Source organism: Nerophis ophidion, linkage group LG10, assembly GCF_033978795.1.
Source record: "Nerophis ophidion isolate RoL-2023_Sa linkage group LG10, RoL_Noph_v1.0, whole genome shotgun sequence".
NCBI lineage: Eukaryota > Metazoa > Chordata > Actinopteri > Syngnathiformes > Syngnathidae > Nerophis > Nerophis ophidion.
In genome coordinates, this window is record NC_084620.1 from 23,963,380 (window position 1) to 23,988,379 (window position 25,000).

General features: G+C 47.7%; 5 protein-coding genes across 16 annotated transcripts in view; 2 read left to right on the plus strand and 3 right to left on the minus strand.

The window, feature by feature from the left end:
- The window catches only part of si:cabz01074946.1 (uncharacterized), a 14,853-nt gene extending 12,833 nt beyond the window's left edge, over positions 1 to 2,020 (minus strand). The window contains exons 1-3 of one of the 2 annotated variants that reach the window (XM_061912995.1): positions 1,724 to 2,020; positions 1,495 to 1,545; positions 1,229 to 1,429 (exon numbers count right to left, since the gene is read on the minus strand). In XM_061912995.1, the coding sequence (XP_061768979.1) occupies positions 1,229 to 1,429; positions 1,495 to 1,545; positions 1,724 to 1,748 (277 nt within the window). In that variant the 5' untranslated portion in view covers positions 1,749 to 2,020. The remainder of the gene's footprint in view (positions 1 to 1,228; positions 1,430 to 1,494; positions 1,546 to 1,723) is intronic. The other variant, XM_061912996.1, reaches the window with a different exon arrangement.
- Positions 1 to 11,009, plus strand: part of LOC133560455 (uncharacterized) — a 26,356-nt gene extending 15,347 nt beyond the window's left edge. For both annotated transcript variants that reach the window (XM_061912987.1, XM_061912986.1), the window contains exon 7: positions 10,581 to 11,009. In XM_061912987.1, coding sequence (XP_061768971.1) covers positions 10,581 to 10,994 — 414 coding nt within the window. In that variant the 3' untranslated portion in view covers positions 10,995 to 11,009. The remainder of the gene's footprint in view (positions 1 to 10,580) is intronic.
- Positions 2,566 to 20,068, minus strand: arhgef11 (Rho guanine nucleotide exchange factor (GEF) 11). Of its 9 annotated transcripts, none has more exons than XM_061912978.1 (40): positions 18,786 to 20,068; positions 18,526 to 18,540; positions 18,302 to 18,432; positions 18,123 to 18,227; positions 18,006 to 18,055; positions 17,873 to 17,930; positions 17,620 to 17,786; positions 17,479 to 17,550; positions 14,988 to 15,095; positions 14,865 to 14,913; positions 14,596 to 14,786; positions 14,427 to 14,495; positions 14,259 to 14,363; positions 8,665 to 8,763; positions 8,550 to 8,592; positions 8,377 to 8,473; positions 7,853 to 7,975; positions 7,706 to 7,729; positions 7,506 to 7,632; positions 7,341 to 7,434; positions 7,231 to 7,260; positions 6,821 to 6,944; positions 6,535 to 6,741; positions 6,412 to 6,459; positions 6,197 to 6,333; positions 5,987 to 6,127; positions 5,828 to 5,904; positions 5,616 to 5,741; positions 5,419 to 5,536; positions 5,183 to 5,331; positions 5,037 to 5,112; positions 4,781 to 4,954; positions 4,626 to 4,707; positions 4,372 to 4,550; positions 4,206 to 4,289; positions 3,995 to 4,141; positions 3,791 to 3,895; positions 3,548 to 3,714; positions 3,327 to 3,465; positions 2,566 to 3,263 (listed from the first exon to the last, which is right to left on the minus strand). In XM_061912978.1, the coding sequence occupies exons 1-40, from the start codon at positions 18,818 to 18,820 to the stop codon at positions 3,214 to 3,216; spliced, it is 4,122 nt and encodes a 1,373-aa protein (XP_061768962.1). In that variant the 5' UTR covers positions 18,821 to 20,068; the 3' UTR covers positions 2,566 to 3,213. The 9 variants fall into 9 exon arrangements, with proteins under 9 accessions (XP_061768962.1, XP_061768965.1, XP_061768964.1 ...); XM_061912981.1 differs by having other exon boundaries at positions 18,302 to 18,396; positions 18,786 to 20,067; XM_061912980.1 differs by having other exon boundaries at positions 14,596 to 14,789; positions 18,302 to 18,396; positions 18,786 to 20,067.
- On the plus strand, positions 19,863 to 21,385 carry myadma (myeloid associated differentiation marker a). Its single transcript, XM_061912994.1, has 2 exons — positions 19,863 to 20,164; positions 20,356 to 21,385. Exon 2 carries the CDS (start codon positions 20,408 to 20,410, stop codon positions 21,257 to 21,259), a length of 852 nt encoding a protein of 283 aa, XP_061768978.1. The 5' UTR covers positions 19,863 to 20,164; positions 20,356 to 20,407; the 3' UTR covers positions 21,260 to 21,385.
- Positions 21,386 to 23,569: 2,184 nt separating this feature from the next.
- The window catches only part of LOC133560457 (phosphatidylcholine:ceramide cholinephosphotransferase 2-like), an 8,075-nt gene continuing 6,644 nt past the window's right edge, over positions 23,570 to 25,000 (minus strand). For both annotated transcript variants that reach the window (XM_061912993.1, XM_061912992.1), the window contains 4 exons: positions 24,550 to 24,607; positions 24,367 to 24,462; positions 24,129 to 24,295; positions 23,570 to 24,061 (listed from right to left, as the gene is read on the minus strand). In XM_061912993.1, coding sequence (XP_061768977.1) covers positions 23,888 to 24,061; positions 24,129 to 24,295; positions 24,367 to 24,462; positions 24,550 to 24,607 — 495 coding nt within the window. In that variant the 3' untranslated portion in view covers positions 23,570 to 23,887. The remainder of the gene's footprint in view (positions 24,062 to 24,128; positions 24,296 to 24,366; positions 24,463 to 24,549; positions 24,608 to 25,000) is intronic.

Here is a 25,000-nt window from a genome sequence, read left to right on the forward strand (position 1 = left end):
ACTTGGAGAAGGCATTCGACCGTGTCCCTCGGGAAGTCCTGTGGGGAGGGCTCAGAGAGTATGGGGTACCGGACTGTCTTATTGTGGCAGTCCACTCCTTGTATGATCAGTGTCAGAGCTTGGTCCGCATTGCGGGCAGTAAGTCGGACACGTTTCCAGTGAGGGTTGGACTCCGCCAAGGCTGCCCTTTGTCACCGTTTCCGTTCATAACTTTTATGGACAGAATTTCTAGGCGCAGTCAAGGCGTTGAAGGGTTCCGGTTTGGTGGCCGCGGGATTAAGTCTCTGTTTTCTGCAGATGTTGTGGTCCTGATGGCTTCATCTGGCCGGGATCTTCAGCTCTCACTGGATCGGTTCGCAGCCGAGTGTGAAGCGACCGGAATGAGAATCAGCACCTCCAAGTCCGAGTCCATGGTTCTCGCCCGGAAAAGGGTGGAGTGCCATCTCCGGGTTGGGGAGGAGTTCAAGTACCTAGGAGTCTTGTTCACGAGTAGGGGAGGAGTGGATCGTGAGATCGACAGGCGGATGGGTGCAGCGTCTTCAGTAATGCGGACGTTGTATTGATCCGTTGTGGAAAAGAAGGAGCTGAGCCGGAAGGCAAAGCTCTCAATTTACCGGTCGATATACTTTCTCATCCTCACCTATGGTCATGAGCTTTGGGTCATGACCGAAAGGATAAGATCACGGGTACAAGCGGCCGAAATGAGTTTCCTCCGCCGGGTGGCGGGGCTCTCCCTTAGAGATAGGGTGAAAAGCTCTGCCATCCGGGAGGAACTCAAAGTAAAGCCGCTGCTCCTCCACATCGAGAGGAGCCAGATGAGTTGGCTCGGGCATCTGGTCAGGATGCCACCCGAACGCCTCCCTAGGGAGGTGTTTAGGGCACGTCCAACCGGTAGGTGGCCACGGGGAAGACCCAGGACACGTTGGGAAGAGCTAGACAAAGTGGCTGGGGAGAAGGAGGTCTGAGCTTCCCTGCTTAGGCTGCTGCCCCCAGGACCCGACCTCGGATAAGCGGAAGATGATGGATGGATGGATGGATGGCATATACATGTGTATTTACATATATATGTGTGTATATACACACACATATATATATATATATATATAAAAAACTCAACACGCCTCGAAGTCCCAACACCCCTCGTTATATCACTAGATTAATCCAATCGAATTCTCGGGGTGGGCACCCTATACATACGCCACTGGATAGAGGGGATGTCAGCGCTTACCTGAAGTGGTGTTGAGACTCAGCCGTCCCCTGAACTGGTAAAAGCGCTCCGTGTTGGTCTTCCCACCGTGGAAGGTGGCGATCCAAGTCTCGTTGAAATATACGGACCACTTGATGGACACAGGCTTCCATAATGGGTCACCCGATGAAGACAATGTAACCGCCTGCCCCTGATAGGCCACCTGCTGGAGACGATCTGCTGCTGCAACCATACATGGAAAAGCGTCAGGTTTCTACCAAGGTGCATGGCAACAGAAAACAACTTACTGCCAGCAGCTACGTCACACAGCAGAAGCAAGATGGTGGCCTTGGCGAGATCTACTGTCAAAAGAGACATGATCAATAATTTTATGTCGGCACAGCAGATCCCTGCCTGGTGGCGTTGTGTAGTTAGTGCTATGATCTTCTGTCAATGACCTTTGAGCCCCAACACAAACAGCATAGAAAAGGCTAGCTTATCAAGTACAACAATAATAAAGATAATTTCAAAAGGGACCTCGAACGAGGACTTGAAGCGTCATAGCGGCAGAGAAGCGATCATGAGATACACACTCCCTTTAATAACATTATAGGCTTTGTGTTGGCTCAGTCCTCCTCACTTCCTGATTCTGAGAGCCCGTGTGACTTTCAGTCATCTTTTCAGGAAGGCTGTGATGACGCTAGTCTTGAGTTATGTTCATCACTACTGGCATGGGCGGGACTTTGAAAGGCCACATAACTATGTGATGGCACTTGTCACTAGAAAGGATATCACTTAATGAAGAAACAGCCTGAAACTGACTCCCTCTTAGCTGACAAAGAATGTGGAGAGAGACCAGTTACCATGGCTACAGGGACAGTACCCACCACCTGGCTGCTGTTGTTGTTGAATTGTCCGGGCGCCTGAGGATAGCCCTCAGATGTGCTCAACAGCCATGTGGGAGGCGGACAAGCTCGTCCATTGATACTCCCGAGTCGATGGCGCAGGCAGGATGTTGTCGCCAGATGTGTTCAGCAGATTCCTCTTCCTCGCCAGAGTCTGCAGCGTGGGTCGTCAGGTGATGTCACTGTCATAAGGAGGTATGGTGGCCACTTCAGGTCTGTGAGGTCAGCCCTCGCAGTTTCTGATTTATGCCGCTCGTTGGGGAACTTGTTGAAGACCTGCTTTATTCAAGGGTGCTGGATTGGGGAAGGTCTGAACTTGTGACGAATGAGGGCTGTGTGTGTTGCTGTGTCCCCTGGTGGGTCCGCTGGCTCGTTTCCTAGTAGATTGCAGTGGCCGGGACCCATACAACAAGAAGCCTCTTGTCTGCTGCAATGGCTGCTACTGATTGGAGAAGTATAAAAAAAACAGCAATCTCAAGTTCATGGTCTCTTTTTAATGTCACAAGGTGACATCATCCTTTTCCAATCACAACCAAGGCAGACAACATAGAAAACATGATGTGGATGACATTAGTTCAACACACACACTTGCATACAGACATTCACACACACATTAAAGACGTGAGTTCATACAGTAGTTTCGCTTGTGCAACACTTTAAAAAAACAAAAAAATCGATGTGTCCATGAGCGGGTGTGTAGAAGAGACGTGGAGGTAGAATGTGACGCTTCTACACCTATCACATCCTGTCATCACTTTGGTACGCCGTCTAGTGGCCTACTAGCTTCTTCCTTCACATCCACCAACAGTAAGTGAAACACTGTGGCGCCGCTTTCCTCGCCATACACGTTTTTTTGTGACAAAAGGGGTTAGTTTAGCACAGCCTCCCACTACGTCTTGACGCTAAGCTAAGCAGCAGTAGTAGTAGTAAAGACAGCTCTCAGTCAGTAGTGGGCGTGGCCTTACACATGCTAACCCTGAAGAATTCCAACACAGTCAGTTGGCTAATGGTGGGAGGGGTCTAGGGGGATGCATCGTGGGTAAAGTGCTGGGGTGATTGTTACTCTTCAAAATAGGTCACTGGCCCAATGTGGTTCCAGTGAGTCTCCTCCCAGTCAGGACCTCAAAATCCAGTGGACAGTATTTTGGGCTGGGCGGGGCTTCCTTCATTGCCTGCATTAAATACAAACAACACATTAGCTTGTGAAACGCCGCCATGTTTTGGTGCTGGCTTACCATCTGCAGAGCCGCGCTCTAGAGACGGTGTCCTGAAGACTGTGGCGGAGTGGCACGCCTCCTCTTCTACAACTTCATCAAGATTGACTGCTGGCTCTCGGAGGGAGGCTAGGAGCTTGTGATGCTCCTTCTCTATGTCCTGTGCCGACAAAGTCAGAAGACACCGTGAAGATGTACGGCAAGCAACATAAATATGTTAAAATGGTCGTCCGCAAACTGACTTTCAGCTCTCGCAGCTTGCTCATCAAGTTTTCCATGGTGCCAAATATCTCGTCGACGTTTTTGATCACGCGACACTGCGGCAAAGTCTCTCGCGGCTGGCTACTCTCCAGGTCGTCTGTGGTACTCTCGCCTTGTTGGGTGGGCAAGACCAGGTAGAACATGTTTCCTGTCCATAATCGCAACAGCCAATCAGAAGAGTTGTTTTCCTCACTCAAACGACAATGCCATCAGGTCAGCATTACCGTGCACGGGGGACCGGCTTGGCGCCGACAATTGCTCAGCTATCATCGTGACATCATCTGTGATGCCATCACGGACAGAGACAGAAGAAGAGCCCGCCACCACAGCTTTGTAGAGGAGAGGTGTGTGTGTGTGTGAGTGAGTGTGCGTGAGGAGAATGAGTACAAAGTAGGAGGGGAAAAAGGAAAAAAATATATGGCCATTACCTTTTCTTACAACTTCAGCGCCACCGGGGAGCTCTGCCTCCACATGGCTGGCACTTGACAAGCTCCTTTCATTGGTCATGTTAGGGGAGACGTGGCACAAGGCATCATCGTGTAGGTCGAATAAGATGAGCTGTCGCAGCGTCTCCACTGACGGGTAAATAAATAAGATTTTAACTATGTTGATGTTGTTTTATTTTGTTTTGCTCCTCACCGTCCTGCAATGCGGCCTGCGCCACACCCACTGCAACTCTTTCACCCGGGGTCTGGTTGTTTGACTGCACAATCACAGTGGTTTCTGGAAGTAAAAAATCCAAGTGGAATGTATCTGTACTCTTTGGTATTAAAAAGCTTTCAGGTGTCTGTAGGCTGGCATGCACCTGTAAAGGCGGGGCCTCGTGCTGCTAAAGGGGACGTGCCGCAGAGAGCAGATGAACTGGGAAAAGGAAACGGTTGGTTTAGTGGCTGGTTGACTTGGAGGACAATGGCTGCTGAGCCGTGATTGGTTGGCTGGGAGCTCGAGGCAGAGGCAATAGCTTTTTCCAAAAAGTCCTTCCAGCTGAAAGACAAACATGCCACATGCCATTCGAAAACACAGATGTTGAATGAAGAAAATTTGCCAACGACAGCTCACATGTTCTTTTCCGACGCCGTCCCTGCCACTAGTTCGTAGATCTGCCTCTCAGTGGCGCATATGACGTAAAGCGCTTTGTTGTCTGCAAGGGGCAGAAAAAGGAAACGTGGGTAGGCTTCCTAAAGTTCTTTGTTTGCGCGTAGAAGTAACCTCACCTGTGGCAACTGAGCGCACCAGCAGTGAGTCCAACTTGACTACGGGGCTGAAGGAGGTCTTGCTGTCTCCGCCACCACCACCGAGCCAGCGGGATGGATGGCGCAGCTGCAGCCGCTCATCAGGGCCGCGCTGCAGTAACACCAAGCAGTCTGACAGCAGGAGGGCTTGGATGTCTTTTTGGGGGCGGGGTACACAAGGGGGTGTGTCAGTATGCTGACTACAGTTTTTTTTCTTTCTCCTTGATTTCTTACTGACCTAACTGCTTGTCTTTGCCGAGTTTCCATATCAGCGGTCCCTCATGGATCATTTTTTTGGTGGTGAGGTCCAGATTCTGGGGACAAGACGAGCTGTGAAACGCGCTCACACAACATGCTAATGTTGAGATGCGGTCAAATGGCTACCTTGAATGGTGGCGTAGCGTCAAGTCTGCGTTGGTATTGGCTCAGACGCTGCCGGTGTTCCGTCTCCCTGATGACCTCGTTCACGGATTGCAAGATTCCTCGACAACATGCCTGTGCTCGTTGGAGGGCTGGAAGGTCAGCGCAGGCGGCTGAGGGATGAGCAGAGCACATGTTGTAAGGCCATGAGGTTGCCAGAGGTCATATGATGCAGTAGGGGGTGGCGCAAGGTCACTCACCCTCTGTGTGCTTGATGATGTTGTCAAGAAGAAGCGGGTACTTGGTCAGTCTCTGCATTTCTGACACCAGCAGGTCCCTGAGCTGCAAGCGGCGACAGTGACGACTCGCTTCACACTCCTAAGTGATTGAGTCACAGCAGCATGTAAGCAGCGGCAGCCATTTTGGTTCACGGATGTGAACTGCGACAAAAGTGTACCTGAACAATGTGAGCAAAGCGAGGGTCTTTGCGTTGCTTGTTCTTGATGAGCTCCAGTGCCTGAGACTGCTGCCTGCACAATTGTGACACCTGCTCTTGAAACTCTGCGCCAGGGGCGCCTTCAAACTGCACACCCAAACACGCATGTTTCAGCAGGAGCGCATGGACACATCATAGCCAAATCAAACAATGGCAACAGCTACGCAGCTCACCCTGGCCAACATGACTTCACCGATGTCTTGAACAATGAGAGATTCCCGCTGCTTCCTCAAGACCTCACACAGGCTGGCTGTGAGCAGAGGCAGTAAGGACAGTGAGATGCACTAAGGTGCATGAAGCCGTGTGACACAAGCAGGCGGATGTGTACTCACCATGCAGCTCGTAGACTTGTGGCAGGTTGGGAAAGATGCAAGCTAGCTCATCAGCATTGAGCACTGCTCTCATCTTCTGAAAGAAGACTTGGTCCAGCACTCTTAGTGTGCGCATGTGTGACGCCTCAGTGGTGAAGAGCTCTGAGGCGGAAAAAGAGTCAGCTGACTGGTAGAGGCGCACAAGCTCTAGAAATGTGTTTCAGGACATACCGTATATGACGGCCTGGCGTTCCACCTCTCTCGGGCTCAGCGCAGCAATGAGCTGTGCCGGCACAGTCTCCTGCCAGTTTTGACCTTCGCACACTTCCTCCTCGTCTGGCAGCAGGGCCAGAGGCGACTCCGTGCTCCTGTGCGTCGGCAGACATACAAATGTCATATATCTACAGAAGACACACACAACTCCTGAAGTATAACTGCAAAGTCACCTCCGAATGGAGCGTGGCGTGAACGGCGGAGTGGGGTTCTCTAGAGACCTGCGACAAAAAGAGACACGTTATGTGGACTTCAAACATTGACATAAAAAAAACCGCCTGCAAATAGCGCCTTACCGAGCGGAGCTGCCAGAAGCAGAGGACGAGGCGCTGTGATGCAGAGGCCTGAGGCCGGGGCCCTCCCGCTCCTCTCTGGGGTCTTCCATGTCCACGTCACTACGAGAGCGGGGAACAGACTCACTTCCTGAAGAGATGCCCCGCCTCCGACCTTCTCCCTGAGCCTTCAAAGATTCACTGCGCGCCAGACGCACAGGGACACTTGGACTGCAACCATAAAACACAACATGCTAACGTCACTTGCTCGCCACAAGACACTTTTCATTATGAGTGTCATGTGACTTACTTGTCCATGCCATCATATCCCTGGCTGCTGGATGAAGGCATTTGAGGGCTGCCACCATCTTCGACCCCGGTCTCCGAGTGGTTCTCAAACTGCTGAATGATGTTCCTCACACTTCCAGGACGGACTGAGCACGCACACACACACGCGCACGCACACACACGCGCACACACACACACACACACACACACACACACACACACACACACACACACACACACACACACACACACACACACACACACACACACACACACACACACACACACACACACACACACACACACACACACACACGTCCAGCAGGATAAAAGTTTAACAGGGACTAAACTAAAAACTATAAACATGGAGGTTAAAAGCTGACAGACAGGAATTAGCCGAGCAAAAGAGGCCATGAGAGAAGAGTCAGGTACCTTCAGCAGGGGACAAGGGGACATGGAATGCTATGAAAGCAAACCAAAAGAATGCAATGAGACAACCAAAACAACAAAAATGGAACAACAAAAAAACCTAATGCGCTCACTGGACTGAGACGTGCTCCGAGGTTTCCCTATGTACTTAAGGATGGGATTCCTCTTTTTGTCCTCGCCATCTTTTTCCTTCTTCGTACCGCTTAGCTGAAGAGACAGGGCAGACGCCACATGAGGCGCTGCCAACATGAACCCTCACAATGTGTACCTGTGCTCACCTTTTTTGTCTTGAGGAACGTCAGCCACTTTTCCTTCTCTGTGCTCAAACCAGGGAACACCTTGGAGTCTCGCAGCTTGACACCGGCTTGACGCAGGTACAGAAGCACGGCTGACGCCAACGGAGAGCTGGAAGTAGGAGAGGGAGAACATGAACATGGAGGCAAAGAGGAGAAGACCAAAGTATTTTTTTTTTTTTCACCTTCTGTCCTCTTCATGCTTTGATCTGTGGCGGGAAAAAAAAGACTGAGTCATATGACAGGATTGGAAGGAGAACCGAGCATTCATGTGGTCCGGGCTGACCACCTGTGTCATGACGTTACTGAAGGACTAAGGTCACATCACTCACAGAATCTCCCAGAGGGCAGTGACCTGCCTGTCCACCGCCTGCCGCTCCTTCAGTGGGTCCCCGTCCAGGAGCAGTAGGTCGCCTTCGCCAAAGAGAGCACCCAAGCCCATCATCTGCTTGTTCCTGTCCAAAACGGCCAGCCAGGTTTATGTACGCAGTGTTTACCAATAAACCATTACCCTACCTTTATATCAGCGGGGTGCCCATGTATCATGTTTAAAGGAGCAATCACATTAATTAAATAATAATGAAACGACACACCTCTATTTTATGAAGATTATTTATGCGTTTTTATTGCATGCAACGTTTGTGAAATGCTACTGTGGAGGGGTTATGGCAATACAGTCAGCTATATTGTGCGCATGCATGCATTTATTATCATGCCAATCCTTTCTGCCTTAACCCACACATACAAACATGCGTGCACCTGAAATGTAGCGGTAAAGGAGCAATCAGATAGTTTGCTAAACTGAATGCATGCGTGTGTGCAAACACTGGTTGAAGTGCAACAATGGCTAATGTACCTGTAGTCCACAATCTGATCCTGGATGTCGGGCAACACCTGCTGCTGCAGCTCAGACAGCGGCCCACGAATGTCCTCCTGAGCATGCAGGCGGCTCTCTGCCAGGACAAAATACAAGAAGAGGTAGGATACCGCACAACCCCTTCCCAAGGAGAACCTTACTGCCGCTCTTACCAATGTCTGCAAGGTAGTCTTCTGATACTTTGATCTTCAAGGGCTAAAACATGATGGAGTGCAGCGTTTAGTTGCAACATCAATATCCTGACATCAACAACATAGCAGCACATACAGCGTCTGGATCCAGGAAATGAGAGCAGATCTGCGGTGCCAGTGAGCGAGCGTCTTTGGGAGTGGAGCTCAGGTACGCCTCCACTGACAGGTAGAACAGCTGTCGTGCACACAGAAAGATTCACACGTCAGACACTTCTTATCGTGGCGCTAGTGAGGTATAAGGTTGTGTGACATAGACGATATAAATGGTATATATTTGGCAGACGATGATGCTTTTAATACCATTGTTATACCATGATAAGGCATGTTGATGACACATTTTAGCTGTGTCTCGCAAATTTGACAGTCATAAGAAAACGAACGCTTCCTCAACGCACTGCAGCATTGCAAGCCGCTAGAGTCCTCCCACAGTGCAAACCCACTTTTAAGTCAGTAATCCTCTCCTCTCCGGTGACGCCCCTTTCCAAGATGGCGCCAGTATTTGCTTCGGCCTGCCGTCTCTTGCTGTCAGCTCTGTTCGTTTTTTGTGTTATTTGCGTCTATTTTCGTCTCTTGTCAGCTCACTGCTTGTGTATGACCGCCAAACTGTTGGATCTTTGCCCCTTTCCCACTGATATGATCAACTTCGACGTTGGTTTTTCGACGTCCCAGTCAGCTTTTTCACCTGGCTGGATTCCTGCCTTCCTTTCCCGACTCCTGGCTCATCTCCCCCGGCGGTAAACGTGGCGGCCAGCTGGTGAAAGTTGGGGTACTCCTGGTCCGGCTTCCCGAAGGAGGAATGATGTGGTATCCGGTCTCCTCCTGCACCCACGCTCGCTGGATCCCATCGGTTCTTGGCTTGTTCCTATCATTGGTCTGGAGGATGAGGCTTGCCGCCGTCGCTCCTGCTGTCCCCGCCCCCGGAGGCACGGGGTGGATTAACGCCACCTGCGGGCTGTGCGTCTGGCCCCACCTGGATTAGCTGCGGCCTTGGACGTGCTGGCCCCCGCCAGGTTCGGTCTTGTGAACGCAAGCTCTTTGACAAACAAAATGTTTACCCTGAAGGATTTCTTCACTTCCCGCGGACTTGACTTCCTCTGTGTGACGGAAACATGGCTGAGAGCTGGTGAGTCCGCCCCTCTTAATGAAGTTCTGCCTCCGGAGTGTTCCAACTTTAATTTTCCGCGGTCGTCCGGTCGAAAAGGAGGAGGACTAGCAGTTGTTTTTAAAAATTACTTTAAATGCAGTCAGATCCGCCTGCAATCCTCCTTTTCAAGCTTCGAACTGTGCATGTCTGAACTGGGTCTTTCTGATGTCGTCCTGTGTGCCGTAGTCTATCGACCACCCAAGTACCACAAAGACTTTATAACTGACTTTTCTGAATTTCTGGCTGAAATCCTGCCCAGATATGATCGTGTCCTTATTGTGTGTGATTTTAATATTCATACCTTCTGTCCAGACGAGTAGCTTTCCAGGAGCTTCCTGGAAAGCTACTCTTTTAACTTTGTACAGTCTGTGTGTGGTTTAACACATGAACGCGGGCATACACTCGATTTAGTGCTCTCATATGGTTTGTGTGGGGTTTTTTTGGGACATTTGCGATGCTGTGTTCTCTGATCATATGCCGATCCTGTTTGATATTCCCACTCAGTGTCTGTTAAATTGTGCTCTCCGCCTCAACGCTCTCGCATGTTTAATTCTTCGTCTCCTGCTCTGTTCTCCTCAATTTTTTCGACTCTTTGTGATGATAATTCTGCAGCCTCTGTATGTCTGAATACTGAAGAGTTGGTTTCTGGGTTCAACTGTATTTGTTTACAAACACTGGACACGATTGCTCCTTTCAAGTGCCGCCGCTCTAAAGCCACGCCTCTGCCATGGTTGAATGACGTCATTGGTGCTGCCAGGCGCAGGTGTAGGATAGCAGAGAAAAAATGGAAAAAAGACAGGCTGCATGTGTCCTTTGCCATTTTTAAAGAAAGCCTGCTTTCCTTTTAGATGACTGTAAAAGCAGAGATGAATATATATCTGTGGAGAGGCGGAGCCGACAGCGGGCTCGGACAAACGATGGTCCGGCCTAAGATGGCGGCGCATGCAGCGAAGCAGAGAGGCGTGGCAGGCCTGGAGCGACACTGCAGCCATCAGCGTCAGGTGCGTACACCACACACCTGCGCTCAATCCCATCATTTTCTGCTGCAGCATAAAAGGGGTGAAGGAGGAACATTCAGAGCAGAAGTAGGAGAGGAACAACCCGACAAGAACGACCGCGAGCGCGAAGAGGGAGACCCACAACAAGATGAGCCCCCGCAGCAGACGCAGCTATCGGACACCGAAAAGTGTGCCGCGACCAGCAGGAAGAGCCAGAAAACCAGAAATTGGCACGAGAGACTGGCAAAACATAACGTTTATTGAAAGAATAAACACGAGTTAAACCTGCTATGTGTCTTGTAACAATCGGCACTGCACCCCACACGATGACGGCAGGAAACAAGTCACAATATCTATCTCGGATTATATCTTCCAACTGTAACAACCCCAGAGTTCTGTTCAAAACTATTAACACTGTCATTGATGCTCCCAAATCTGTTGGTTTTGATGCTTCTTTTGAATTCTGTGAAAATTGTCTCCATTTTTTCACTGACAAAATTGTGTCAACTAGAGCCAGTTTATCCCAGCCTTCATATGACCCTTCTGTTCTTCTGCATTCTCTTCTGTTTTCCATCAGTTTGAGCCAGTGTCCTTTTCTTTTTTAAATGACACAGTTAGTCATATGAAGCCCTCTGGTTCTCCTGCAGATGCCCTCCCACCTCGCCTGTTTAAGGAGGTACTTGCTACTGTTGGATCAAGTGTCCTTAACATTATCAATTGTAGCCTCTCTTCTGGAATAGTTCCAGTAGAGTTTAAACATGCAGTGGTACGACCTCTACTTAAAAAAAACAAGCCTTGACCCCTCTCTCCTCTTTAACCTTAGACCTATCTTTAATCTTCCATACATTTCCAAAATATTAGAGAAGGTTGTCTACAGTCAGTTGTTGCCCTTCTTAGAGGATAATGGTATCACTGAGCTGTTCCAGTCCGGTTTTAAAGCCCTCCACAGCACAGAGTCAGCGCTTCTAAAAGTTTTTTAACGATATCCTCCTGTCAACTGATTCTGGTAAATATGTTGTCCTGGTGCTTTTAGATCTGTCTGCTGCGTTTCGACACCGTCGACCACGCCACCTTAATCACTCGCTTTGAGAACTGTGTGGGTATTAAGGGCGCCGCCCTCAACTGGTTCCGGTCGTACCAACCAACAGGACTTGTTGTGTAAAAATAGACAGTTTTACGTATTCCACAGCTCCTTTACCACATGGGGTCCCCAGGGCTCAATCCTTGCCCCAATCTTATTTGCGATTTACCTTCTCCCCCTTGGTTCTATTTTCAGGAAATATGGTATTGCATTTCATTTTTATGCTGATGATTGCCACATCTATTTTCCCATGGCACAAAATAACACGGTTCAACATCTCATTGACTGCCTGCACGACATCAAAGCCTGGCTTTCAGCTAACTTCCTCAGCCTAAATGAAGACAAAACAGAAGTTATGTTGTCCGGTCCAAGTCGCTCTCCCTCCCCCAACGTTAACCTCGGCACTCTGACCCCGTATCTCAGCGAATGTGTCAAAAACCTGGGGGTAAAGTTTGACTCAGATTTAAAATTCGAAAAACAAATCAGCAGCATCGTTCAAAAAAGCTTTTGTCAATTACGCCAAATAGCGAAATTAAAACCGCTTTTATCAGGACATGATCTTGAGAAATTAATCCACGCCTTTATCTCGAATCATTTAGACTACTGCAAGGCCATCCCTGTATGTAGGCATTAGCCAGGCCTCCCTCGCCCGCCTGCAGCTCGTGCAGAACTCTGCTGCTCGTCTGCTAACACAGACCCGCAGACGTGAGCACATCACCCCTATATTAGCGTCCATTAACTGGCTCCCTGTGCTTTACCGAATCAACTTTAAACTCCTTCTATTTGTTTTTAAATGTCTAAGCTACTTCTCGCCAACATATCTCTCCGAACCTCCTTCAGCCTTCCTGCCCCACCCGATCCCTAAGATCAGCCGATCAGCTGCTACTGACGGTCCCTGACACAAGGCTGAAGCTTAGAGGTGATAGAGCTTTCGCCGCTGTTGCTCCCAAGCTCTGGAACGACCTACATCTGAGTGTTAAACAAGCCTCCTCTCTTCCTGTTTTTAAATCTCTCTTAAAAACATACTTATATTCCATGGCTTTTAACACTGACTGATATCCTTCCTGCAATGGCGCCCCATAATACGCCTGCTGCGAACCTGTTTTTATGTTTTATTTATTTATTTTTTATCATGTTCTGTTTGTGTTGTGTTTCCTCGGTTCTCGTATTATCTTTTACCCTGCCCATTGTACAGCACTTTGGCTACCCCTGTGGTAAAATTTAAATTTGCTTTATAAATAAAGTTGATTTGATTCCTCCATGGTGGCAAATAAACTATGTTTCTTACAAGTATCATCCTCGGAGGACTAGGAATCGCTAAACATGCTACACTACACACTGTAGGAAGATATGCTAACCGCAAGATAGAGCTCTCGAATGTAAACAAATGTAGATTGAGACATATGGAGTAACCATACCTAGTTTCAGTATAAGGTCGATCATACAGTGGTTAGATCGATATAGTTTATCATCAAATAATCTTTTGTCATGTTTGTTGTTTTCAAAATCAGGAAAAGTCCATGGACACAGAAGACTTTAAGGGCATAGACAAAAGGATTTAATTTAGAGCGAATAGTAGGAAATAATTTAAAGATTTAATTGATAAATTACACCGCCTTTCTGTGTTTTGTCTGATTATATCCATCCATTTTCTACCGCTTATCCCCTTTGGGGTCGCGGGGGGCACTGGTGCCTATCTCAGCTACAATCGGGCGGAAGGCGGTGTACACCCTGGACAAGTCGCCAACACAGATAGACAGACAACATTCACACTCACATTCACACACTAGGACCACTTTAGTGTTGCCAATCAACCTATCCACAGGTGCATGTCTTTGGAAGTGGGAGGAAGCCGGAGTACCCGGAGGGAACCCACGCATGCAAACTCCACACAGAAAGATCCCGAGCCCGGGATTGAACCCTGACTACTCTGATTGTAATTACGATTAAAAAAAATATATCTTTTCATTATCTTGAAAATGTAATGTATCCGTATCAGCATTCGTATGACCAATACTGGCCCTGTAACTACTTGGTATTGGATCGATACCCAAATTTTTAGTATCGCCCAAAATTAATGTTAAGTATTAAAACAACAGAAGAATAAGTGTTTATGACATTTTAACAAAAGTGTATTCTGAATAGAACCATGTTACCACAGAAAGTCACCAGCCCTTAACAATAAATTAGCAAACACTATAAATTATTAATAGTTTTGAGAAAATAATACGACTGAAAATTATATTCTACCACATACGTCAGCAGCCATATTACGAGCCATTGTAACCTGTTTTGAACTGAAGCTATTATTATTTACATACAAAATATTGTATTGTGATATATATATCATTAATGCAGGAGGCTGCAATATATATCGCGATATAGATTTTAGGTCATATCGGCCATTTCTAGTGGGGTGTGGGACAGACAACAACAAAGCATCTTACCAATGGGTTGGGATCTAGCAGCTGGGTGAAGACATATCTCATGAAGACGGTCATGTGGGCGGGCCGTGATTTCAGCAGCTCAATGTCCTGGAAGGGGCCGTCCATCTGCAGCGGGAGCAGGGTCTGCGTCAGCAGCAGTATGGCCAAAAACAATGAATCAGCACTCACCTCATTGAACGCGTAACCGTCATCTTCCTCGTCTTCTTCCTCTGGCCCGATGATTTGGGCCTTCCCGCTCTGCCAACAGGCACATTTTAGAGGTCAAAAATGCACATGTTTGTGACAGGCAAGAAGGAGATGCACAAGTAGTGACATCACAGCAAACAAGAAGGCTCACCGAATCAGAGGGAAGGTGTATATCAGAGCTGTGCTGTCTGGGTAGAAGACTCCGGAAGGAGAACGAGGGGGAGGAGTGGGGACTGTCAAGGGCCTGGGTGGGAGGGGTACCATCACAAACAGGGCTGGCCGGCAGAAGAGAAGATGAGCCACCTACACCGTCTCCTTCACTCGGGTCCCGGGACAAGCGTCCTGCTGGAGCAAGAAAGGGAAGAGTTAATTACTAAGTGGATGTCTACAAGCATTTGGCACTCACACAAAGACACAAACCTTCACCCGCCGTGACGTAGTTGCACACACTTTCTGACCGCAGTCCTTCCTGAAGGTACATTTAAAAAAAATGCAATTCATATTTGTCAGGGGCCAAGCAAGGAAAGTCACTCCATCACTCACCATGTCCTGCTGAAGCTTGACACGCACTTGCTTTGCTCTTCTCTTGGCACTCTCAATTCTTTCCTCTAAAAATGGCGAGGGGTTCCGCAACTGCTCCTGCATCAAAACCTGAAATCACACATTTGGAATCAAACCACTGAGATGTGAGGTCTTCTCTGTGTTATTGCACATGCAGTGTTTCCCCCAATTTTACAGTTTCGGGGTGACAATCAGGGGGCGTGGCTTATAAAATCTACAATGCAGTCGCTCCTCCACAGTTAAGTTTGGGGTACACACATGCACGTGAGCTATGTGAGTGTAGTGGCAATTGGGCGGACTATTGATGGTTAGATGAAGACTTATGGAGCATTGAACCCCTTGACCTAAATGGTTGAGAATTTCTCAAGGCTTCATGCATGCTTTGGCACAAGAAACCACCTGCTGGCCAAATGTTTAATTACAGACAGCTGTAATTAAATGTGACTTATTTAAATTTGGCTTTTTTGAATGGCTTTTGGAAATAATCACAATAAATGTTTGACCAAATGGAATTACTAAATAAATGAACACATATGTATGATAAAATATGTTTAATGTATTGTGTTTGTATTTTGCCAATATGACCGTAATATATAATAGCCGGTTGTGTAATGTTTTCTGTCACCTTGGGAAAATGGCTTGTGGGCTTATCGACAAAGATAACGCTATAATCTAACTTGGACAATGATGTACAGAACAGGGGAGAATTCATTTTTTAGTTTTAGTTTTAAGCAATTCTTTTTTTTTCTGAATACAACCCTGCAATGGAGTGACATCAGACGGCAAATCTTTCTGTTTTTGCCTCTGGTGAGGGTGGTCACATTTTTTTCCGATCCCTTCTTCTCCCTGCTTGCGCTCTTTGTTTTTTTTGTCTTGCCTACGCTTTTTTGAAGCCTCTTTCTTTGCGCTGTCCTACAAATCTAAACATCAGACATGGAAATAATCAGCTGGACTCTCGACTCAAATGACATAATCTTTTCGACGAGGAAATGAGGTTCTGGGGAGCCTGGCTGCCCTGATGGAACCATTGCTGCGGGGTACATAAGAGAATCATGTGCCTCTCAGTCCTTTCCATCAAGGACGTGGAAGACATCTACGTATTTGGAACCGTGATCGCGGGGCACCTGCTGATTGGGCTGGGCATTGCTCTGGTGTATCGTCAAATTTGTAACATGATGGCAGCCACTCAAGGGGCCCAAAGGCTGTTCGTCGCAATGGAAGGCTTGGGCCAGGCGGTTGCATCACACACTGGGGAAAATTCTGAACTGAATCGCAAGATGGATCACACCATGGAGAAGCTGGTAAGGGAAAAATTGGATATGAGGGCCAGCATGGACGAACAGAACAGACAAGCCTTTGTAATGTCTGCTCGCGGAAAAACAAAAATCCTAATCTACGATTTGGCTCCAACAACAGGAGCAGGCTGTTCTGAAAACATCCCAGAGCACACCTCAACGATGGATGCTTTTGACCTCCCTCCCTCCTCAAAGACACCTGGAGTCAAAACTTTTGCTTGCATGCAGAACGGCCCCAGGCTTATTAACATGAACACTACATCAACACACCCAAGAAAATGGACATATACACACTCACACCTCCTCCCCCACCCCTCGCCTTCACCACCACTTGATTCCCCTTCGGGGTGATGGGCGGTTGGCACTGCTTCATAGAAGCAGTCGACCTCCAGGGCCGCGGGAATATCTCGGATACATTAAAGTACGTCCACAGCGCGGACAGGCTGCCTCCGATCCAGACAACCTTGTACGTACAGCTTACATCATCACAATGTTCTATTTCGGCAGTGCTGTTCTGGTGATCAAAGTACGTCCTTTTTCGCGACCAAATTTGTTCATGTATCACTAGTCGTTAGTGAAGAAATAAACTATATGCGGTATGTCCATTCATACTGTAACTACCTGCTGGTGTTAATGTTTACAGTATGTTGGGATGGTAGTTTTTCTCATGGTCTGTAAACACACTGTTTCGGTGGAGATTGAGGAAGTGTTGAGTGTTTTGGACTGAAACACAGAAACAGGCGTGTGTGCACGGAGGAAATACTTGATGAAATTGGGCGCGTTGTTAGCATACAATTGGCAATAAAAGCTAAAAAAGAGTGTCTGACTGTGTGTCTTCTTATGAACGCTACAATACACGATATTACTTTAATTTACTAGGTGTGGCGGCTAATACGTTGCAGTGGCGCACCGCCACAATCAAATACATTAAGGGAAAAACCTGATGTTATGTAAATAAGATAAACAACATTATTTAGTTTGTTTAATAAAAGAACAAGGTATAGATCAGTTCTATGAAAATTACCCTTCAAGTACTTCTGTTATGATATTGCTGCTATACAGAAAATAATACAATGAATTAATAAAAATGTACTTTACCTTCTTGGGGGAGACCCGAGGGACTCCCCCCATATAATATGTACAGGTAAGGGATACCACTGGTGTGCGTATATGTCTACCTGCAGTTCTAGTTCTTCCTGTTCCAGCATTTTCCTGAGTATCTGAGAGGCATGCTTCTGCACCTCCGGGTCCTAAAACACACCAGTTATTTCAGAACATTATATTTTGTAGGCATTATAAGATGCCATGCACACACTGACCTGGAGGGGCTTGGGTCCAGTGATTTTTTGGGAAGGGTGAGAGGTTGGACCCTCCCTGCTTGGTAACATCCTCTGATTGGGTGCAAGGTCAGTGGGGAGGGGTTCCAGAGGCAAGGCGGCCGCGGAAGGGGGCGGCCCTTGTAGTGTGAGTGCGACATACGTTCCAGCTGCGGGGCGACGTTGACAGAAATGAGATATCACGTGTGAAATCAAAATTTCTCCCAGGAAGTCAAAATTCTGTAGCTGGACTCACATTTGATGAGCTTCACCACCTCCTGATGCGTCATGGAGGACACGAGCGAGCCATTCACCTGGGTGACAGGAGAGGAACAGGAAGGGAGGAGATAAGCTGCGGAAACTTCAGGCTAACGTGAGGGAAGACCAACCTTGATGATTCGGTCCCCTTCCTGGACTCCGGCCTTGACGGCTGCACCGCCTGAGGAGGAGCAGGGAAACGCCAGATCAGCAACAAGTACCGGCTGGTCTATGAGTACTTTGCTCACCTGCTCGCACGTTCTGTACCAGCTTCACACGCTCTCCACAAACAGTGAAGCCGAAACCCAGCTGGTCCTTCTGCACCACCACACATCTTTGAACGAGGCCGCCGCCTACGAAAGAAACATATGTGGACATGGAATAGAGTCTCCTGCACTATGCCTACTTCAACCATCCCTGCACTCACCCCCGCTCTCATTTGGGACGTCTGTCTGTGGCTCCCTCTGCTGGGTAATTTGGGAAGACTTGCGCTCCGAGTCTCCGATGGTGAGACTGCTGAGCCTGTTTGGACAGACAAGAGGCAGAGGGGGGCGTGACCTGATGAAGACAGGAAAGATTATGAGGGAGACTGATGAAGGGCCGAGGGGGGAGGAAGGACACGGCATATCAAACAGTCAGCTGACAACTCACCAAGCAGCGAAGGGGCTGAAAGTGTGATGGGGCAGGAAGCCAAAGGGAAAGAGAGAGAAGATATTCAGACGAAGAGGCATAGGAGCAATTAGGAATGGACATTTTAATTTGTTTTCCGGCTTGTTAATGAAGATTCACAGTCTGCTTGCACACGCAAAAGAAAAGGGAAGTTGTTTTCTAGGCGTGATTACCTGAGTCAGCGGAGACACACACACACACACACACACACACACACTCTACAAATCATATTTACAATTTACCTGTCAAGGGTGGATGTTGGCTGGCGGAGACTCATGCCTGCAGTCACTACGCCTTTGGTGTCCCCATCCTCATCTTGTCCGTCCACATGCTGAGTTGCATGACGTCACAGAGGACGTTCGTTCATGTCCACCTCAGCAGGTCCACTTATAAAGTGCTGCTAAAATCTGAAGTCTATTCATATGAGGCTTAAGAACTCTTACATGAAAACGATTTAAGCACCCCGATCATTTTAACCACATTCACAATCACAAATCACTCTTCAAATTCAAGTTCAACATTAAAACGTTGGTTTGAATTTCACATGTTAAAGTAAGTCGGTAAAAAATACGGCATAAGTTGTAAATAACGTGTCAAATAAAAATGTGCGAAACTCGAGTAACACATCGTAAACAAACAGAGCTGTTTAGCTAGCCAGCTAGCTAGGAACGTTCGCGACTGCTCTTATATGTGCCATATCTGCTCTGTATGTGTATTTTATAACCTCTCTAACATATGGCATTTAAACAAAAGTGCAAAGGGTACACTTTACCCACCACACACCAGGGACTTGGTTGAACCATTTACCGCAGCTTGCTTCGTGTGGGTAGCTCTAGCTAGCTAAATGTAGCTTTGCGGCTGGGCCGATATCGAACCGCGGCATCGCTTGCGTGCTGCGGCCGACGAAGGCGCTCAATAGTCGGATTTTAGGCAGGGTAATCAACCTCTTCTGTAGAGGATCCCCAGCGAAGCGAGCATGCAAATCCTAAGACTGTTTCATAAAAAGGCGACTACAATGGCAGGCAGACACTTGAGCCAAGTCCAGTCAGTGCATCCAGTTCTGAGGTTAAAGATGCTAGCAGCGATTACAGTGTAAGTCAGCATCGGTTATCTGCTCGATGCAAGGGTTACAACAATAACAACGCCGCTTCTCTTTTGCGTTGCAGCAAAATACACACATGTTAGTCACATGCCTGTCCGCAGTAACGAAACGACAACTCAATCCCAAATGGTGACAAAAGGAGAATCTTGTTTTGTTTCTGTCCTTCCTGCCCTACACGCATCACACCAGCGCCCCCTGTGGACACAACGGGGGGAGGCAGCGCCGTTTCCCCGTGGGTCAACGCGCACGGACAGTCGAGCATGTTGCCCATCTTCGCCTTTATTTCTGGATGTCACTTCTTGTTCGGGGTGAGAAGATCTCCTCCAAGTGTGCAGCCAAGAAGTGAAGCGAGGTGCGTCAGTAGTTGAGGAATCCGGAGGACAACTCCAGCGCGAGACTCTTTTTTTTATGACCAAACATGGCCCGATGGGGCGTGCATGGGGGCTGCTGTGGGCGTGCATGTGCAGCCTTTGAGGAAATGACTACATCAAGCGATAACAATTCGGAACCCGTAGATCGGTAAGGTCGATATGTCTGTATAGACTTCTGAAACTTTATGAAGCTTAACTTAATATCGAGTTTTTTAACAAACAACCTTCTTAGATATTTATTGTATGTTTGCATGGCTTATTCCTGTCATCAGCTGCTTCCTATGTAGAGGAAATAGAGGGAATGCCCTGACTTCTTTTTCCCCCATCTTTTCTCAACAGTGTCCTTGTCTCTGGGACCACAAGTCCAGCTTCAGCCCTGTGAAGTCTTAGCATGCCTTTGATTGTGTTTGCCACTTCTCAGCTGCTGTATGTGCGAGTGGTCGCCCTGCTGTTCAGCTGTGTGGCGTTCAGCGTCGCCGCCCATGGCGCCTCGCTCCCTCAAGGTGGCATGGCTGCTTGGTGTATCTTCTGCTGGGCCTTCAGCTTTGCTGCCACTGCTGTGGTTCTGCTGGTGGAGCTGTTGGGCCTGCAGGGACGCGTCCCTGTGTCCTGGTCCAACTTCCCTATAACTATGGCATGCTACGCCGTCCTCCTCTGCCTCTCGGCTTCTGTCATCTTCCCGCTCTTCTTCCTGAGGGAGCGCAGCAACTACAACGAGATACGTGACCACCGCATCGCCTCTACTGTCTTCTCCTGCCTGGCGACGGTAGCTTACATGGGCGAGGTGAGCCTGACGAAAGCACGACCCGGCGAGGTGACAAGTTTCATGGCGACGTCGCCGGGCTTGTTGAAAGTATGCCAGACATTTGTGGCATGTATCATCTTCATCCTGGTCAGCGATCCTGTGGCGTACGAGCGGCACGCGGCGCTCCAGTGGTGCATGGCGGTGTACTGCATCTGCTTTATCTTCTCCATGGTCGTGGTGCTGATGTGTGTGGCAGAGTGCACCGGTTGGCTACCAGTTCCCTTTTCCCGTTTCCTGTCGGTGTGCAGCCTCTTGGCGGCCATCATGTACCTGACAGCCACTATCATCTGGCCCGTCTTCCAGTTCGGCGAGCGCTACCGGGTCCAAAGGGATGCAGAGTCAAACTTGATTACCGTGGCTGTCCTCACTGCCCTCAACTTCCTGCTTTACCTCGCCGACCTGGCGTACACGGCTAGACTGCAGTTCGTCAGCGGCTAATGGGTCATGTGACCTTCACCGATGTTCTTTATTTTTATTTTTTTACATTGAGCATGTAAGCAAAGCACATGACCTATGACACAAAGTTGCGACTTTGAGTCACTAATAAAATCAAAACAGAGGACATTCGCTTGTTTTGTTTTGGAAAAAAAAAGGCACTTAGTAAACTAAGTCCTGAAGATCGCATTACACATCACCACGAAAACAACCTGAAAAGACAAGCAACACGTCAAAACTAGTTGAGAACCCCAGATAACACCATACGGCTGTATGTCCAGACCATACTGGTCTATGTTGCAACCTCATTGGATGTGAGACTAGAGGTGCTCCAGGACACATCGATGGGCCTCTTTGAGAAAAGCTGGTAGATGACGCTGGTGTGTCAAGTGGCTGAATCATCCTGTTCTATTTGCAACCACCGTGTAGGACAGGATATATTTTATTTATCCCACAATAGGGAAATTATGCAATTGCAGTGCAGACACACAGTCCAGAAAAAATAAGGAATAAAAAAAACACATGTAAAAAAGGGGCTTCACGGTGGAAGAGGGGTTAGTGCGTCTGCCTCACAATACGAAGGTCCTGCAGTCCTGGGTTCAATTCCAGGCTGAGGATCTTTCTGTGTGGAGTTTGCATGTTCTCCCCGTGAATGCGTGGGTTCCCTCCGGGTACTCCGGCTTCCTCCCACCTCCAAAGACATGCACCTGGGGATAGGTTGATTGGCAACACTAAATTGGCCCTAGTGTGTAAATGTTGTCTGTCTATCTGTGTTGGCCCTGCGATGAGGTGGCGACTTGTCCAGGGTGTACCCCGCCTTCCGCCCGATTGTAGCTGAGATAGGCGCCAGCGCCCCCCATGACCCCGAAAGGGAATAAGTGGTAGGAAATGGATGGATGGACATGTAAAAAAGAGGGAAACGTCAAAGAACACAAAGGATATTAAAGACGTCAAAAGAGCACAGCTTATGCAACCAGCTGCCACTTCAGGGAGCCATTTCTACATACAGCTACAAAAGTAAAACAACAAAAAACAAAACAAATTTGCAATAAATAATACATGTTGCACACACACAATTGCACTAAGCATAGACAGACAAATATATAATTTCAACACTCATTTACAATGTGGTGGCTTCTGTGGTGTTTCACGCATGGCCAGAGACAGGAACAGACCTAACAAAGCAACCAAGAGAGCAGACTCCTTCTTAGGCTGCCCACTAACTCTCAGCCAACGTCCCGTCTACATGGATGAGCAAGAATCCATCAAAGGAGACCGAGGTTTCTGTAGCATACTTATTCAGCCAGGGCTCCGTGAAGCTCGTCCATCCCGACGCTCAGTGCTAGCTCTTAATCCGCATTTCCTTCTGTCTTCGGTGTGGTAGACAGCCAACAGCTAGTCTCTGGTGCAAACATGGCCATGACCAAGAGACTCCACAGAAGCAAATCCAAAATCAAAAAAAAAAATGCTGCAGAAGTCATGGAAGTTACACAGTCCCAAAAGGGACATGAACAAAAAGACAAAAACACATGAAAACAAGGGAAACATCAACAACACAAAAAGAGAAAAGAGCACAGAGTCCTTGCAACCAGCAGCCACTACAGCGGCACAATCTTGGGGAAAAATTGCACATCTTCCCAAAACAGAAAGTTCCCAGAAGGAGGATATCAGGACTTTATCAGCACAGAGAATTCCTTGCAAATGTCTTGTAATAAGGTCGTATATCTCGGATCACCATAGCGGGGGACTTTTCATCCAAGAGTTCAGCCATCACCTTCATCCAAACCTTTTGGTCCAGCTAGCTTTCTGAATTCCAGTCCAAAAGTCTCCTGTGGCCCTGAACTTGTACGCCAGACTTCCTGATTTGATGGTCCCGGACCACAGAACTGAACGCACATTCAAATTACCAAATCATATTTTACATTGTATTCCACTGTCCTGATGCCACTGATTTATCTCGGCTTTCAAAGGGCTGTGTGGAGATACAGGAGAAGTCATTATCAAATGTGTTGGATTGTTTCTCAAAGATATTAGCTGTAGTTGGTCTGTGGAGTGACCAGGTTGAACATGTGACTTTGGTCAAAGTGCTGCCACCACCACCATATTGGTTCAAAATAATCCAAATCACAACCATCTCCTTCTTGTTTTCGTACCATTAAGTGTGTTTCGTCTTGTACGGCTCGGTGAAAAGGGGCAGAAGGTAGCAGAAATGCTGTCCTTGTACCACACAAATCAAATAGGTGCAATTATTATAGTTATAAAATAACATCTCTTTAATTAACGGGGTGGGGTGGGGGAATAGACAAGTCAGTCTTTACAAAAGCACATAAGCACTTTTATTAGGCCAACTCTAAGCAGCAGTTTCCAGCGTCCAATACAGAAGAGCAGAATAAACAGTCAATAATAATAATGATAACAATAATAATGAATAATTACAAACTATTTACAACACCAATGATCAAATAGGAGTTAGCAGTGGAATGCTAGCAGGTTAGCAGCTGTGTCACAAATGACATCATCATTCTGCTGTTAGCATAGCAGGCTAACATTGGCACACCAACAAAACTAGCATAGGTCCGAAAAGAGTGAGGAGAAGAAATGGGGAGAAAAAAAAAAAATATATATATTCTGTCACTCGTCCCTCCCACCTTCTACAATCCTGTAGCGCTGTCTGCATGAAGACGGCAACGCCAGTGGCCACGAGAAGACGACAGGTACAGTTGTCTGCACGTTTCGCTCCAGGAAGTTGAAGACTGGGTTCCACCATGTCCGCGACAGGAAGTTGTTGGGAACCCGACGCAAAGCCTGATAGGAAGCGAGAACGTTTTTTTGACAACTCAAGTAATTTGAGGTGTGTGTGTATGTATCTCACATGTGTGTTGGCCATGGTGTGGTACCACCAGAACACCCTGGTGGTAACAAAGTAGCCCACCAGCACGTCGATGCTGTAGTGCTCGTGTCCCACCAGGATGCACAGGACACCCGAGGCGCTGAGCAGCCAGCAGATCCAATGGTACCAGCACATCCAGCTAGGAGAGTCTGTGCACGACATAGTTACAGCACATACTTGCCACGGGTCTTGGCGTGCATGTAATGGGAGCGCTACTCACATTCTTTGATGAAGAGGTAGGACAAGGTGAGCATGACTGTGTGGCCGCTGTACATGAAGTCACCGCACATCATGTGGGAGCCCGTCAGAGACAAACCTGCACACACACACACAAATAAATAGGTTTTAGGACAGATGCCACTTGCGAAAGATTAGCCATGAGCAAACAAAGAATCTAGTCAACCTCCTCCTGAGATGAGCCTCAGTATCCTCCAAATTTTTCCTGTTGAATCATCGTAGAGCTGTAACATGCACACACACATTTGTATACATATCCATATAAACAGACACACACACACACACACACACACACACACACACACACACACACACACAACACAAATATAAACAACTTTCTTTTTACTTCCATCTTTCATGAGATGAGCACAAAGATCTCCATCTTTATGTATGTACAAAAAAGTGGTATTTCTCTCAAATACTGTTGCTAAATCTGCTAGTCACCACTTCAGCTTTGTTAGGATAATCCATCCACCTCACAGGTGAGTCATACCAAAATTCCGATGAGACAGCATGATTATTGCATAGATATGCCTTAGGCTGCCGTCACAATACATCAGATGTTGCAAGTGTCGAGGGAGTGTGTAATAGGCATGCTGATTTTAGAAATGTCATCA

What these genes read in the sequence shown, in the direction of transcription:
- myadma (XM_061912994.1), top strand. Translation starts at nt 20,408, where the DNA reads ATGCCTTTGATTGTGTTTGCCACTTCTCAGCTGCTGTATGTGCGAGTG.
- arhgef11 (XM_061912976.1), bottom strand. Translation starts at nt 18,820, where the DNA reads ATGAGTCTCCGCCAGCCAACATCCACCCTTGACAG. An exon ending in GCTTCTGGCAGCTCCGCTCG is followed by an intron (nt 6,460 to 6,534) that starts GTAAGGCGCTAT and finishes TTTTTGTCGCAG; the next exon opens with GTCTCTAGAGAACCCCACTC. An exon ending in CGCTGAAGTTGTAAGAAAAG is followed by an intron (nt 3,896 to 3,994) that starts GTAATGGCCATA and finishes TCCTCTACAAAG; the next exon opens with CTGTGGTGGCGGGCTCTTCT.